The sequence below is a fragment of the Meles meles genome, chromosome 15 (genome assembly GCF_922984935.1).
Source record: "Meles meles chromosome 15, mMelMel3.1 paternal haplotype, whole genome shotgun sequence".
Taxonomy (NCBI): domain Eukaryota; kingdom Metazoa; phylum Chordata; class Mammalia; order Carnivora; family Mustelidae; genus Meles; species Meles meles.
In genome coordinates this window covers 6555522-6568217 of record NC_060080.1, presented here as the reverse complement: position 1 = coordinate 6568217, position 12696 = coordinate 6555522, and the positions used below count along the sequence as shown (strand labels likewise).

At 40.8% G+C, this 12696-nt stretch overlaps 2 protein-coding genes and 1 non-coding gene across 4 annotated transcripts in view; 1 reads left to right on the top strand and 2 right to left on the bottom strand.

Annotated features, from left to right (window-relative positions):
- The window catches only part of ADAM17 (ADAM metallopeptidase domain 17), a 55071-nt gene that overhangs the window by 12907 nt on the left and 29468 nt on the right, over positions 1 to 12696 (top strand). Inside the window, exons 3-4 of one of the 2 annotated variants that reach the window (XM_045979587.1) lie at positions 3685 to 3815; positions 5233 to 5321. In XM_045979587.1, the coding sequence (XP_045835543.1) occupies positions 3685 to 3815; positions 5233 to 5321 (220 nt within the window). The remainder of the gene's footprint in view (positions 1 to 3684; positions 3816 to 5232; positions 5322 to 12696) is intronic. The other variant, XM_045979588.1, reaches the window with a different exon arrangement.
- On the bottom strand, positions 6536 to 6642 carry LOC123926241. The gene has a single exon (XR_006815176.1). It is a non-coding gene; the product is annotated as a U6 spliceosomal RNA (small nuclear RNA).
- Positions 10271 to 11577, bottom strand: LOC123925952 (voltage-dependent anion-selective channel protein 2-like). The gene is given in 2 exon segments (XM_045979592.1): positions 10271 to 11297; positions 11299 to 11577. Coding segments are annotated over 2 exon segments (882 nt in total). The 5' UTR covers positions 11449 to 11577; the 3' UTR covers positions 10271 to 10565.

Below are 12696 nucleotides of genomic sequence, written 5' to 3'. Positions count from 1 at the left end.
TTTACTGATATCAAAACACACACTGAGAGAATGTAAATGGACTGAATCACTCTGTATTTGAGTGATTCAGCGAGACTGAATTCCCCAACAAATGATGAAGGCCTGTTTTTACTTTTTTAAATCTTTTTTTTTAAAAGATTTTGTTTATTTGAGAGAGAGAGAGAGAATGAGCAGGGGGAGGGGCAGAGGGAGAAGCAGACTCTGCTGAGCAGGGAGCCTGATGTGGGGCTCAGTCCCAGGACCCTGGGATCATAACCTGAGCTGAAAGCAGTTGCTTAACTGACTGAGCCACCCAGGCGCCCCACAGCAAATATTTTTAAAAAAGAAAGTAATACATGCACTTGGTTTAAAAAGCAAACTACGGAGGGTGTAAGAAATTTTCAGGTCCTCCTCAAACTTTGCAAATGCAGAAGTTTCCCAAATAAATTTCTAAAAGATTTTAATGCATATTTTTTGCATATAGATCTGTGTACGTGTAGGTAATACAGGTAAGTAGATTTACCTCCTTTTTGACAGCTGCATAAATATTCCTATTTCGTAGAATTGTAATGGTTTGTTCGCTAATAACCCATGGATACATATTGTTTAAGTGAAGTGATTTTTGTTTTCTGTAGCAAACAATGCTCTGATAACTGTCCTTGTGACTATACCTTGTTTAGGTATTTTTATAGGCTACGTTCCTGAAAGGAGGATGAGTCAAGGGTATACGTACTGTAAATGTTTACTGGTGTTACCACATTTCTTCCTAGAGACATTAGCCCCGTTTGTTCCTCTGGCAGCAGTATATGAGCTCACCTATAACCTGCTACCCTTGGCAATACTGGTTTTCATCAGCCCTTAAGTTTTGTCCCTGTGAAAGGGGATAGAGTCTCATAGTTGTCTTGATTTTCATTTTGTGTGAAATTGAGTATCTTTTCATGTGTTCGTAAGTCATTTACTTTTCTGTGTCTACCTTTTTGTATCCTTTTATCATTCTTCTGATTAGTTGATTCTGTCATGTTTAGTATATTGATCGTATGTGTAACTGATATTTCCTGCAAATATATTATAATATCTTTTTGGCTTTTTTAAGTTATTGCCATTATCCTTAGATTATTTCTGAATAATTTCTTTCTCTCAGAGTTCATGTCAAACGGTTGTGTTGATTATCCAGCTTCCAGACCTATAGCAAGTTTGAGCAGTGATGATATGAATCATAGTCCTCGTTTATCCGCTACTTTGTGTAATTCACTTTGCGGGTGCTATCTCTAATTCTCACTGTGCTCCACAACGAAGTTTTCGTTCCTCTGCTTTTGGGGGAAAAAAAATTGAGACTCAGAGGAGTTGGGTAACTTGCTCAAGGTCACTCAGCTAGTAAGTGGAAGATAAAGGATTTGAATTCAAGTCTGTGCTGTTTTAGCTGTGTTGATAGGGATTTTGGTGAAGGAGCAGGTATAGTAGTAAGAGATAAATAGGAGCAAAGGATAAGGGGAAAACTGCAAAATAAGAACTCAAAATTGAGCTTTCTGTTTCTTTTTTTAATTTAGGTTTGAGGTGGCTTGTACAGTCTTTATTCTATGGGGGAAATACTCCCATAACCTCACACATTCCTCTCTTCCGGCTCTCATAGATGACGCTGATTTTTGGTTTTTTTTTCACTTTTATTTATTGGATAGGGAACACAAGCAGGGGGGACTGGGAGAAGTGGGAGCCCAATTCAGGGTTTGATCCCAGGACCCTGAAGATAGATGCTTAATGCCTGAGCCACCCAGGTGCACCAGATGACTTTGATTTTTTAAGAGAGTGTTCAACAATATCTGTGTATTATCTCTCTGTGTAAGGAGACCGGGAGGTTTATAATTTATCTTACAGAGTTTCCATCTTAAGTTGTTTTTTTTTTAAGGTTTATTTATTTATTTGACAGAGAGAGGCACAGCAAGAGTGGGTACACAAGCAGGGGGAGTGGGAGAGGGAGAGGCAGGTTTTCTGCCAAGGAGGGAGCCCGATGCGGGGCTCGATCCCAGGAGTCTGGGATCATGACCTGAGCCAAAGCTAGGTGCTTAACCACTGAGCCAGCCAGGCACCTCATCTGAAGTGTTTAAATGGAAATGTATCTAACCATGTAGGAAAACTTTGGACCAGGTACTTTAAAATAGTTTATTTCATTTAACCCCAAGAAACTATTCAGTTAGTAGGTGGCATTATGGTATTATTTTCATTTGTAGATGAAGATACTTAGGTTCAGAGGTAAAGGCCAAGAGCAAGCACTAAGTGGTGGAGACAGGATTTGAGCTAGGTTTGTCAGACTCCAAAGCCCTTTCTGTGACACTATGTTGTTAAAAGAAAACAAAGCGGGATATTTGAAATGATCGGTTTGTATAGGGCGGAACTTACCAATGTGAAGCTGCTCATTACTAGATGGTGATTGTAAATGATCAGATTTTCTGGTTTCTGAAACTGAATAATGCATTTAGAATAGGCTTGCTTTTTTTTTTTATACAAAGTCATCAGTGTAACGGAAAAAATCGTAGCTGTGAATGTGTGGGAAGATAGTTTTAGGAGAACAGGAGAAGATGGTCTAAGGATTTTTGAAATAATGTTCTATTGTCTCTCTTTCCCTCTGACCATTAAAAAACCACAAGCGAACTAAAATTACCTTGTTTTGCTCAAAAAGTTAAAAATACTTGTTGCTATGGAGACAGTCCCAGTCTAGATTCTTTCTGGCAGTGTAGACTTAGGCAAACCCACGGGAAGTAACATTTCATAGTTTCAGCCCCACAGTTGACAAAATTTGTTCCTGTGGTTGAGATGAAAAACATACCTTTATCTTCGGTATTCGTGGGCACATTGAAAGGGTAAATAATAATTGAAAAATTCTTGCTCACCACACCCAGATTTTATGTCAGAACCGAAACTGGTAGAAAACAGAAGTATATTAAGCTGACTAAATAACTAAGTATGTATTTTAATGTCTGTGTGGTATATTTATTTTCCTCGTAGGAATCGTGGATTAATTTTTTTCAAGAGAAGTTCTCTTTAGAAGGAGAAAAAAAAGCATGAGTGCTTTTAAATATAGAAAGTAGCAGTGATTAATTTTGCAGAGCAATAAAACCGGCTTGATTGCTAGAGGCAGCACAGTATAGGCTTTTGAAATACAGCACTTTGGTTTGCAGGTTCATCATTTACTAGCTGTGTAACCTTGAGTATGTTGATTGACCTTCAACCAGCGATATTTACCGTGTGAAGTGGAGACAGTGTAAGCAGAGCATGTAGCGCTGAGTAGGTACTCAGTAAGTCACACCTAACACCAGGCGTTAGTAAATTTTTTAGACAAGCAGGATTCGAACTGTCCATGTGTGTTTCCTTATTCTTCACAGTCTCCAGGAAGTATGAACTCATAAACTGTTTGAATCTTTTCCCCCCTAATTCTAGTCTTTTGTTTTGCAGAATTCTTAACAGCTAAAGAAATTTGTCAAAAAAAAATTTTTGTCTGTTCGTCTTTGTAGGTGACATAATGCTAAGTACCTAGTAAAACAGTTATAACTTGCATAGTGTTTTATTAATGGCAGCTCTCAAGTTATTTTTAAGTAAACTTAATTTTATGTGCTTAGAGTAAAATTTTATGTGAAAATTTTATGTGCAGTAAAATTTTATGTGAAGATTTTATGCGCTTACAGTAAAATGTGGATGCATGTTTTTCTTTAGACATTTTAAATTATACCTGACATCAAGTACTGAACACTTTTCCCAAAATTTCAAAGTCGTGGTGGTAGATGGTAAAGACGAAAGTGAGTACACCGTCAAATGGCAGGACTTCTTCAGGGGACACGTAGTTGGTTAGTATGAAGCTTGTTTGTTTGCCCTTGTGTCTGGGGGTATTAGGTGTCCAGATCTAGTTTGATTTCATATTCTTTTTTGGTGGGAGGAAGAAGGGGTGTCAAAGGAGTGCTCTTTGTTGTATCTAAGTTATGTAAGTTTGAAAGGAGGAACGTTCAAACAGGAGGAAATGAGGATTATCTTAGCATGGATACTGATTGTCTATTTTAATGATTACAATGAATCTCCTCCCATTTTTTTTAAAGATTTTGTTTATTTATTTGCAAGAGAGAGATCATAAGTAGGCAGAGAGGTGGGGGGTGGGGGTGGGGGGGGCAGGCTCCCTGCTGAGCAGAGGGCCCGGTGCAGGGCTCTATCCCTGGACCCTGAAATCATGACCTGAGCCGAAGGCAGAGGCTTAACCCACTGAGCCACCCAGGTGCGGTATTTCCTCCCATTTGGTAAGAATTTAACCTCTTGTCTCCAGGGAAGGATCGTAGGCTTCCCTTACGAGATTTTAAACAGGGAAGCTAGGAGGTAAAATAATTGACTTTATGATTCTGTTAAGTACTTATCTAAGATGGTGTATCAAATGAGCAGTTGTGGCTTACTTCTGGAACTTCCTCTGCAGAAAAAGAAATGGCATTAAAATCTGGAAATAGGGCGCCTGGGTGGCTCAGTTGTTAAGCATCTGCCTTCCGTTCAGGTCATGATCCCAGGGTCCCATTGGGCTCCATGCTTGGCAGGAAGCCTGCTTCTCCCTCTCCCACGCCCCCTGCTTGTGTTCCCGCTCTCTCTGTGTCTCTCTCTGTCAAATAAATACATAAAATCTTAAAAAATAACCTGCAAATAGAGCAAGCCCTGTGTGTTCCAGATCATGCTTTCTGCCCTCCTCTTAGTTTATTCGTTCTCTCTCTCTCTCTTTTTTTTTTTTTTTTTTTTTTTTTTGAGGAGGGGGTGGAGGGGGCAGAGGCAGAGGAAGAGAGAGAATCCTAAGCAGGCTCCACACCGAGCGCAGAGCCTGTGGGGGCTTGATCTCACAACCCTTAGATCATGACCGAGCTAAAATCAAGTATTGGATGTTTAATCAACTGAGCCACCCAGGCGCCCTTCTCTTAGTTCTTTCTTAACCAGTAATAAGTGATGTTATTTCGGAAGAACATCTACATGTTTGTTTTTGATTTTGTTCTATAACACACTAGGTAATTTTTACAAGAAGATTGAGGGAAAGAGAAAGGTTTCAGATGAATTGAGGCTACTCTTGGAAATGTGACTGTCTTGCTGCTTACTGGGGCCTCTGTTTCTTTGTGGCTGATTTCTACAGAACCTAGGCACACTCCACTCTGATGAAGGACTCTGTTGATTTTTGACACTAGTGCATAGTTTATTTTTTGATGTAAGTATTTCTTAATGATGGATTTTTCTTTTTCTCTTAAGGTGAGCCTGACTCTAGAGTTCTAGCCCACATAGGAGATGATGATATTACAATAAGAATCAACACAGATGGCACAGAATATAATATAGAGGTAAATCTATATGTACATTTTTGGGGGGGTGGGGGAAGCTGTTAAAAAAGCCATTTCCCAGTTGTTTTAAGAAGACAAAGGTCTTTAATTATATTTACTTCTTTTTTCCTTGTGTTTGAAGTTTTTACCAGTGAATTAGATGATTTTTTTTAAATAATTTAAAAAAATTTTTTATAAACATATAACGTATTAGTAGCCCCAGGGGTACGGGTCTGTGAATTGCCAGGTTTACACACTTCACAGCACTCACCATAGCACATCACCTCCCCAGTGTCCATAACCCCACTACCCTCTCCCTACCACGCCCGCCCCCCCGCCCCCCACCGCAACCCTGTTTGTTTTGAGATTAAGAGTCTCTTATGGTTTGTCTCCCTCCCAATCCCATCTTGTTTCATTTATTCTTCTCCTACCCCCTAAACCCCCCACGTTGCATCTCCACTTCCTCATATCAGGGAGATCATATGATAGTTGTCTTTCTCCCACTGACTTATTTCGCTAAGCATAATACCCTCTAGTTCTATCCACGTCATCGCAAATGGCAAGATTTCATTTCTTTTGATGGCTGCATAGTATTCCATTGTATATACATACCACATCTTCTTTATCCATTCATCTGTTGATGGACATCTAGGCTCTTTCCATAGTTTGGCTATTGTGGGCATTGCTGCTACAAACATTGGGGTACAGGTGCCCCTTCGGATCAGTACGTTTGTATCTTTAGGGTAAATACCCAGTAGTGCAATTGCTGGGTTGTAGGGTAGCTCTGTTTTGAACTTTTTGAGGAACCTCCATGCTGTTTTCCAGAGTGGCTGCGCCAGCTTGCATTCCCACCAACAGTGTAGGAGGGTTCCCCTTCCTCTGCATCCTCGCCAGCATCTGTCATTTCCTGATTTGTTAATTTTAGCCATTCTGACTGGTGTGAGGTGGTATCTCACTGTGGTTTTGATTTGTATTTCCCTGATGCCGAATGATGTGGAGCACTTTTTCATATGTCTGTTGGCCGTCTGGATGTCTTCTTTGCAGAAGTGTCTGTTCATGTCCTCTGCCCATTTCTTGATTGGATTATTTGTTCTTTGGGTGTTGAGTTTGCTAAGCTCCTTATAGATTTTGGATACTAGCCCTTTATCTGATAGGTCCTTTGCAAATATCTTCTCCCGTTCTGTCATTTGTCTTTTTGTTTTGTTAACTGTTTCCTTTGCTGTGCAAAAGCTTTTAAAAATATGGAACGCTTTATGAATTTGCATGTCATCCTTATGCAGGAGCCATGCTAATCTTCTCTGTATCGTTACTATTTTATTATATGTGCTGCCGAAGTGAGCACTAGTTGATTTTTTTTTTTTTAAAGATTTTATTTATTTATTTGACAGAGAGAGAGATCACAAGTAGGCAGAGAGGCAGGCAGAGAGAGAGGAGGAAGCAGGCTCCCTGCAGAGCAGAGAGCCCGATGCGGGGCTCGATCCCAGGACTCTGAGATCATGACCTGAGCTGAAGGCAGCGGCTTAATCCACTGAGCCACCCAGGCGCCCCATAGTTGATTTTTTATAAACAAAGAAGGTAATATTTTTTACACATCTGAGAGGCTGTAGTAAAATACACCCTGGATTTCGAAATGCCGTAACTGAAAGAAGGTCACACGTGAAGTGGATAACGGGAGGCAAAACTTTCTTTCTCTCCTGATTCATTTTTTAATTCTTTCTTTAATAATCCTACTATAAGTGTAAATGTTCTTAAAGCCAAAGTCAAGTCTTATTTCTCCTGTTCCTTCTTAGACGCTCGGGAAATGCAAGATCAATAAAAGGCGATAGTTTTTATTCTGAGCCGTTAAAAGAGGAGACAAAAACTCGGGCCCTGGGCCGCTCTTCCACTGAGGTACTAGCAGTAGAAACCAAACTAGCCGCTTGGTACAAGATGTATAATCCTGTGTCCTACACTAAGCCAGAAAACAAAACACTTGCCGCAGGTTTGTGGATTGAAGCTTCTGTTTCTAGGAAGATGAGAATACTCTGGGTGGTCATGACACCGAACCAGCACCTGTGGGGAAGCAGTGATTACGGTTGGTCAGAGTGAAAGTTTAATGTGTATCTGAGTGCTGATTGGGTTAAGACCACGTGCTGGTGCTATAAATGCTGTAAATTTTTTAAAAAGATTATAATTTTTGACAGAGCACAAGCGGGTGGGGGTGGGGCAGAGGGTGAGGGAGAAGCAGGCTCCCTGCCGAGCAGGAAGCCCCATGCGGGTCTTGATCCCAGGACCATGGGATCATGACCTGATCTGAAGGCAGATGCTTAACAATGGAGCCACCCAGGCGTCCCAATACTATAAATTTTAATAACATCCAGTTTGCATGGCCACTAGTCATTTGTCCATCATTGTGAAAGAGAAGTCTGTCTCTGGCCTTGCGGTCTGTTTTGGTCTGCTAGTATGTAGACCATCTAATGTCAGTGTTGTGGGGAGTCTAGCTTACCAGAAAGAGTCAGAAAATTAGCACAAATTAAATGAGCATTTACTCCAAAATAGGCAAATTAGTTGTCTTAAATTTACTTATTCTTTTAGTTAGTCCATTTTTAAAATGTACCTTTATTTTAAAAAGTACTCCCAAAAATTTTCAGAAAATATATCTGAAATCTTACTGAGAGATAAAACTATTGTTAACATTTGATGAGTATCCTTCCAAATTTTTTTCTGTACCTGTATGCACACTTAGGTGTTTGTACTTTTTCCTGTAACATTAGGACCATACAGTATGTACAGTTTGTTCTCATGCAGTTTTTTAGAAAGATTATGTATTTGTGGGGGGAGGAGAGAGAAAGAGAGTACAAGTGAGGGGGAGGGGCAGGGAGAGAGGGTGAAGTAAGATCCTCTCTGAACAGGGACCCCGACACAGGACTTGATCCCAGGAGTGCGCGATCATGACCTCAGCAGAAGGCAGCCACGTAAGCAACTGAGCCACCCAGACACCCGTTGTCACATTTTTTCTAAATTTCTAAAAAAATTCAGTTTAGTTAACATACACTGGCATGCATTTTTTAAAACTTTAAGTATAATGTGAACATTTTTCCATATTAATAAATGAAGATCTAAATTAGGGTCGTTAAAAATATTTTATTTATTTATGTGATAGCACACAAGCCAGCAGAGCAGCAGGCAGAGGAAGAGGGAGCAGCAGGCTCCCCGCTGAGCAAGGAGCTGGAGGTGGGCCTTGGTCCCAGGACCCTGAGATCATGACCTGAGCCAAAGGCAGATGTTTAACCAACTGAGTCACCCACGTGCCCCTAAAGTTTTTAATAAATGCTGCCTGTTGGTTCCTTGAAACATGGTACTGGTTACTCAACCAATCTCCCATTGATGTTCTTTTTTTTTTTTTTGTTTCTAATTTTTTGAAATAAAAAATGCTACGGGGGCGCCTGGGTGACTCATCGGCTGAGTGCCCGCCTTTGGCTCTGGTCATGATCCCGGCGTCCTGGGATTGGGCCCAGTGTCAGGATCCTGAGCCTGCTTCTCCCTCTCCCTCTGCCACTCTCCCTGCTTGTGCGCACGCATGTGCACGTGTTCTCTCTGTCAAATAAATAGAATGTGAAAGTGCTATAGCGAACAGCTTGGGTACCTTGGGTACATGCCTTTCAGTGCATGCATTTAGTTAGGACAGTCTCGGTGATCGGGAATCTTGTGGGTTTGGGGAGGACACCGTGACGGCTGAGCCAGGGTTCCACGTTAGCCGCTCCCAAAGCTAGGCAGCGGCAGAGCTTTGTTCCGTCCCCTCACCAAGGTGGATGTGGGTCAGGTCGTCCTTCTCCAGCTTGTATCTCTGATGTCTGGACACATCCTTCAAGGTTGCCACAGATGGGAAGCTAGAGAATCCCGTTTAAGGGCCAGACCTGGAAGTGGCTACATCACTTCCACCCAGGTGGGACTGGAACTCTTGTCTCTGACTTGCCTGCAAAGGAGCCTGGGAAATACTCTCGTCTTGTGCTCAGAAAGAAAGCAGTGTAGGGAATGCTCAGCATTGTTTCTGCCACTGTGCATGTATCTGCTTATTTCCTTAGAAGAATCTATTCCTTTTTAATTCAAAATGTGTACATGTAGGATCCAAGTTAAATTTGCTCACATTGCTCACTTTTCCAAATAATTTCTTGGGGAGAATTAGCAATTCTATTTCCATCCATATCTCCCTATCTCACTAAATAAAAAAATGGAGATAATTAATATTTTATTGTGTGATGTTTACTTAAAAGCAAACTCAGCAGGTTTATTGAAGGACTTCTACATGAGATTAATAATCTTTTAATAGAAAAAGTGGTTTACTACAATGGCAATTTTTATATCCTTTATTGCATAATTCTTACCTGCATTTAGGCTGATACAAAAATGATAAAATCTTAGACATAGGAGTTAACAGGAAAATGTATATATCTTATTTTTAACATTTCACTATTAAACATTTTAAGCCTTTACAGGTTTTATCACCAAAGTTTGCTACTTATATAAATAAGCCTAGGTTAAACTTTAATCATAAGATTATTTTCTCCTCCCTACCTTTTTGCTTTGAAAATGTTCAGATTTACAAAAGAATTATAGAATTCCCTATAACCCTTCATTAACTAATACCGTAATACCATGTTTGCTTTACTGTCCGCCCCCACCACCAATCCTTTGAAAATAAGTTATAGACATCATGACATTTCACCCCTGAATGCTTTAGTGTGCGTCTCCCAGCAGTAAGGATATTCTTCTACGTGGCCACACAAACAACAACACACCTAAGTAAACAAACATAATCTAAAAATGCATAGTCAGAATATCCAGTCATCCTCAAAATCTCCTTCATAGATATTTCCCCCCCAGTTTAGGATCCAAGAGGTTCTTGCCTCTTATTTAGTTATTTATCAGATGACTTTTTCTGGAAAATTGTTAATAGTGGTGAAAATAGGATTTGCTTTTTTTTTTTTTTCCACAGTTTTCATAAAGGTCTATTTCATCATTGGTGGGTAGCGCATTTAATAATTAAATACATTTAAATAATGTATTGGTGACTGTACCACTGCAGCATTGGTAACTAGATAACCAATTCAACTAGGAACCAGCTAACAAGTGACTGTCTAAATATTTAAAATACAGCTCTTGTTTAGATCATCCTTTGTTTTGATCACCTTCCTGGGGGACGGGGGGAAAGCCTGCTGGTCACACTGGAAATATATTAAGGCCAAATCTTCTGATATCCATTCCCAGAGGTTTCTTTCAATTGGATTAAGCCTCCAACTCCAGGACAAGCCCAAGTTTGTGGCCTCCAGCATTAATGCTCTTCCCGTCTGTCAGAGCAGACAGTGTAAGCTTGACACCAGGCCTCAGAGTCTGAGTGTAACCCACTCCAGTTAAACTAGAGCTGTTGACTTTTGCAGAAATGGAAGCAGTGGGATCCAACTGGTACTTGGCTGCAATGCCAAAGCGAGTGCTGTTGGTACCTGATGTCCAAGCAAGGTTTGCTGACGTGTCATCTTCACATACTTTTTGATAAATTGATCCTCCAAATTCTGTCCCATCACTGACATTAGTGTGTAGTCGGAAGTCCCCAGTCCTGTATCCCACTGCAAAGTTATTTCTTGTCAGCTTTGATTTGGCACTGTCAAAAGTCATCTGGTACCCAGCAAGCCAGCCTTCGTAACCAAAGACAGCTGAACCATGGATTGCAGGTCCAGCAAAATCAAAGTCAACATCACAACCAAGGTTTATACACTCCCTCTTGTAAGAAGACTTGATTTTACCACTTTTCTTTCCCGTGTTTGGTGACAAGGTGGTATCAAATGTCAGTTTCAAACCTTGACAAATCTGGTCTGCAATTGTGATTTCTGTTCCCAGAGTGTTATCAGTGTTCCATTTTTCTGTGAAAGTCAGACCATACTCACACCATTTATATTTGGTCTCCAAGGTTCCAGTAACTTTACCAGTGTCTGTATTAGATGAAGCAGACGTTGAGAATTCATACACCACTGCATGACTTTGTTTTCACATCCAGTTTCACCAAACCAAAACCAAATCCTTTGTTGAAAATATCTCTGGCAGCTTTGCCCAGGTCAGCATAGGATGGAGGAATGCACACTGGCCGCACGCAGCTCTGTCCGTAGGTCGCCATGGCGAGGCCACAGGAAGAGGTGATCTGGTGGTTTCCTGAGAGGGGCTGCTACCGCCGCTCTGTTCGCAGCGGAAGCCACTAGGCTCGCTCAGAGCCGGGGTGCAACTACCCCAGCTGGAGGGCGAAGTGAAGGACGATTTGCTTTTATTAGCAGTAATAGTAGCTACTCTTATCTTGAAATCTTAGTAGTAACTGCGTTCATTATTTTACGTTATCTTCAAGATAGGTGTGTCAGTACTTTACCCAGTGAGAAAAGTTATCTTCAGATAAGTTCCTTGTTGAAGATACACAGTAGGTTTAAGGTTTAAACCTGGTATCTCTGATCCCAAATCCTGAACTTTTTTCTTGTCATACTGACTATATCAGGAAACTTAATATGAATTTAGAAATGTTTGTCCAAAAAAAAATTTTGTCTTTTCCTATTTGTAGGCCAGACGAAGGTCCCTACAGCCAAGGTGTTGGTTAGGTAACTTTCTGAGGTTTCTGCTAGCTCTGCGGCTCATTGTTTCTCAAATCTACCTCATGTGGATTATGAAAGAAGATCCACACACTTCCCTTGACCTTCGAACAACATGGATTTGAACTACATGGGTCCACTTACATACAGATTTTTTCCAGTAAATGTATTGAAAGATTTGTGGAGATTTGCAACAATTTGAAAAAACTTGAAGATGAACCACGTAGCCTAGAAAGAATGAAAAAATTAAGTTAGGTATTATTGAAAGAAATATTGTATAGTACAGCTAATGTACAGAATATGTGAGTTGACTGTTTATGTTGTTGGTAAGGCTTCCGGTTAACAGTAGGCTGTTAGTTTTTGTTTTGGGGGCATCAAAGTTACATATGATGGATTTTCAACTGCATGGGGGGTGGTGTCAGTTCCCCTAACCCTGGCGTTGTGGAAGAGTCAACCATATTTAACAGCTTTATTGAGATAAAGTTCACATCCTATACAGTTCACTCACTGAAAGTATGAAGTTCATTGACTTTTAGTATGTCCTAGAGTTACGGAAGTCCTCACCACCGTCCATGTTAGAGCACGTCCTCCCCCCCAGAAGCAGTGCTGAGCCCTTTAGCAGCCCACCGCTCTTTGCCCCCACATCTCCAGCCCTAGGAAACCACTGACCGTAGTCTCTTCAGATTCGCTTGGTCCCTCACAGAAACGGAATCGCACTATGCGGTCTTCTGTCGCTGGCTTCCTGGAATGTGCTTAAGTCCGTCCACGTGGTAGCCTGTGCCACTGCCTCG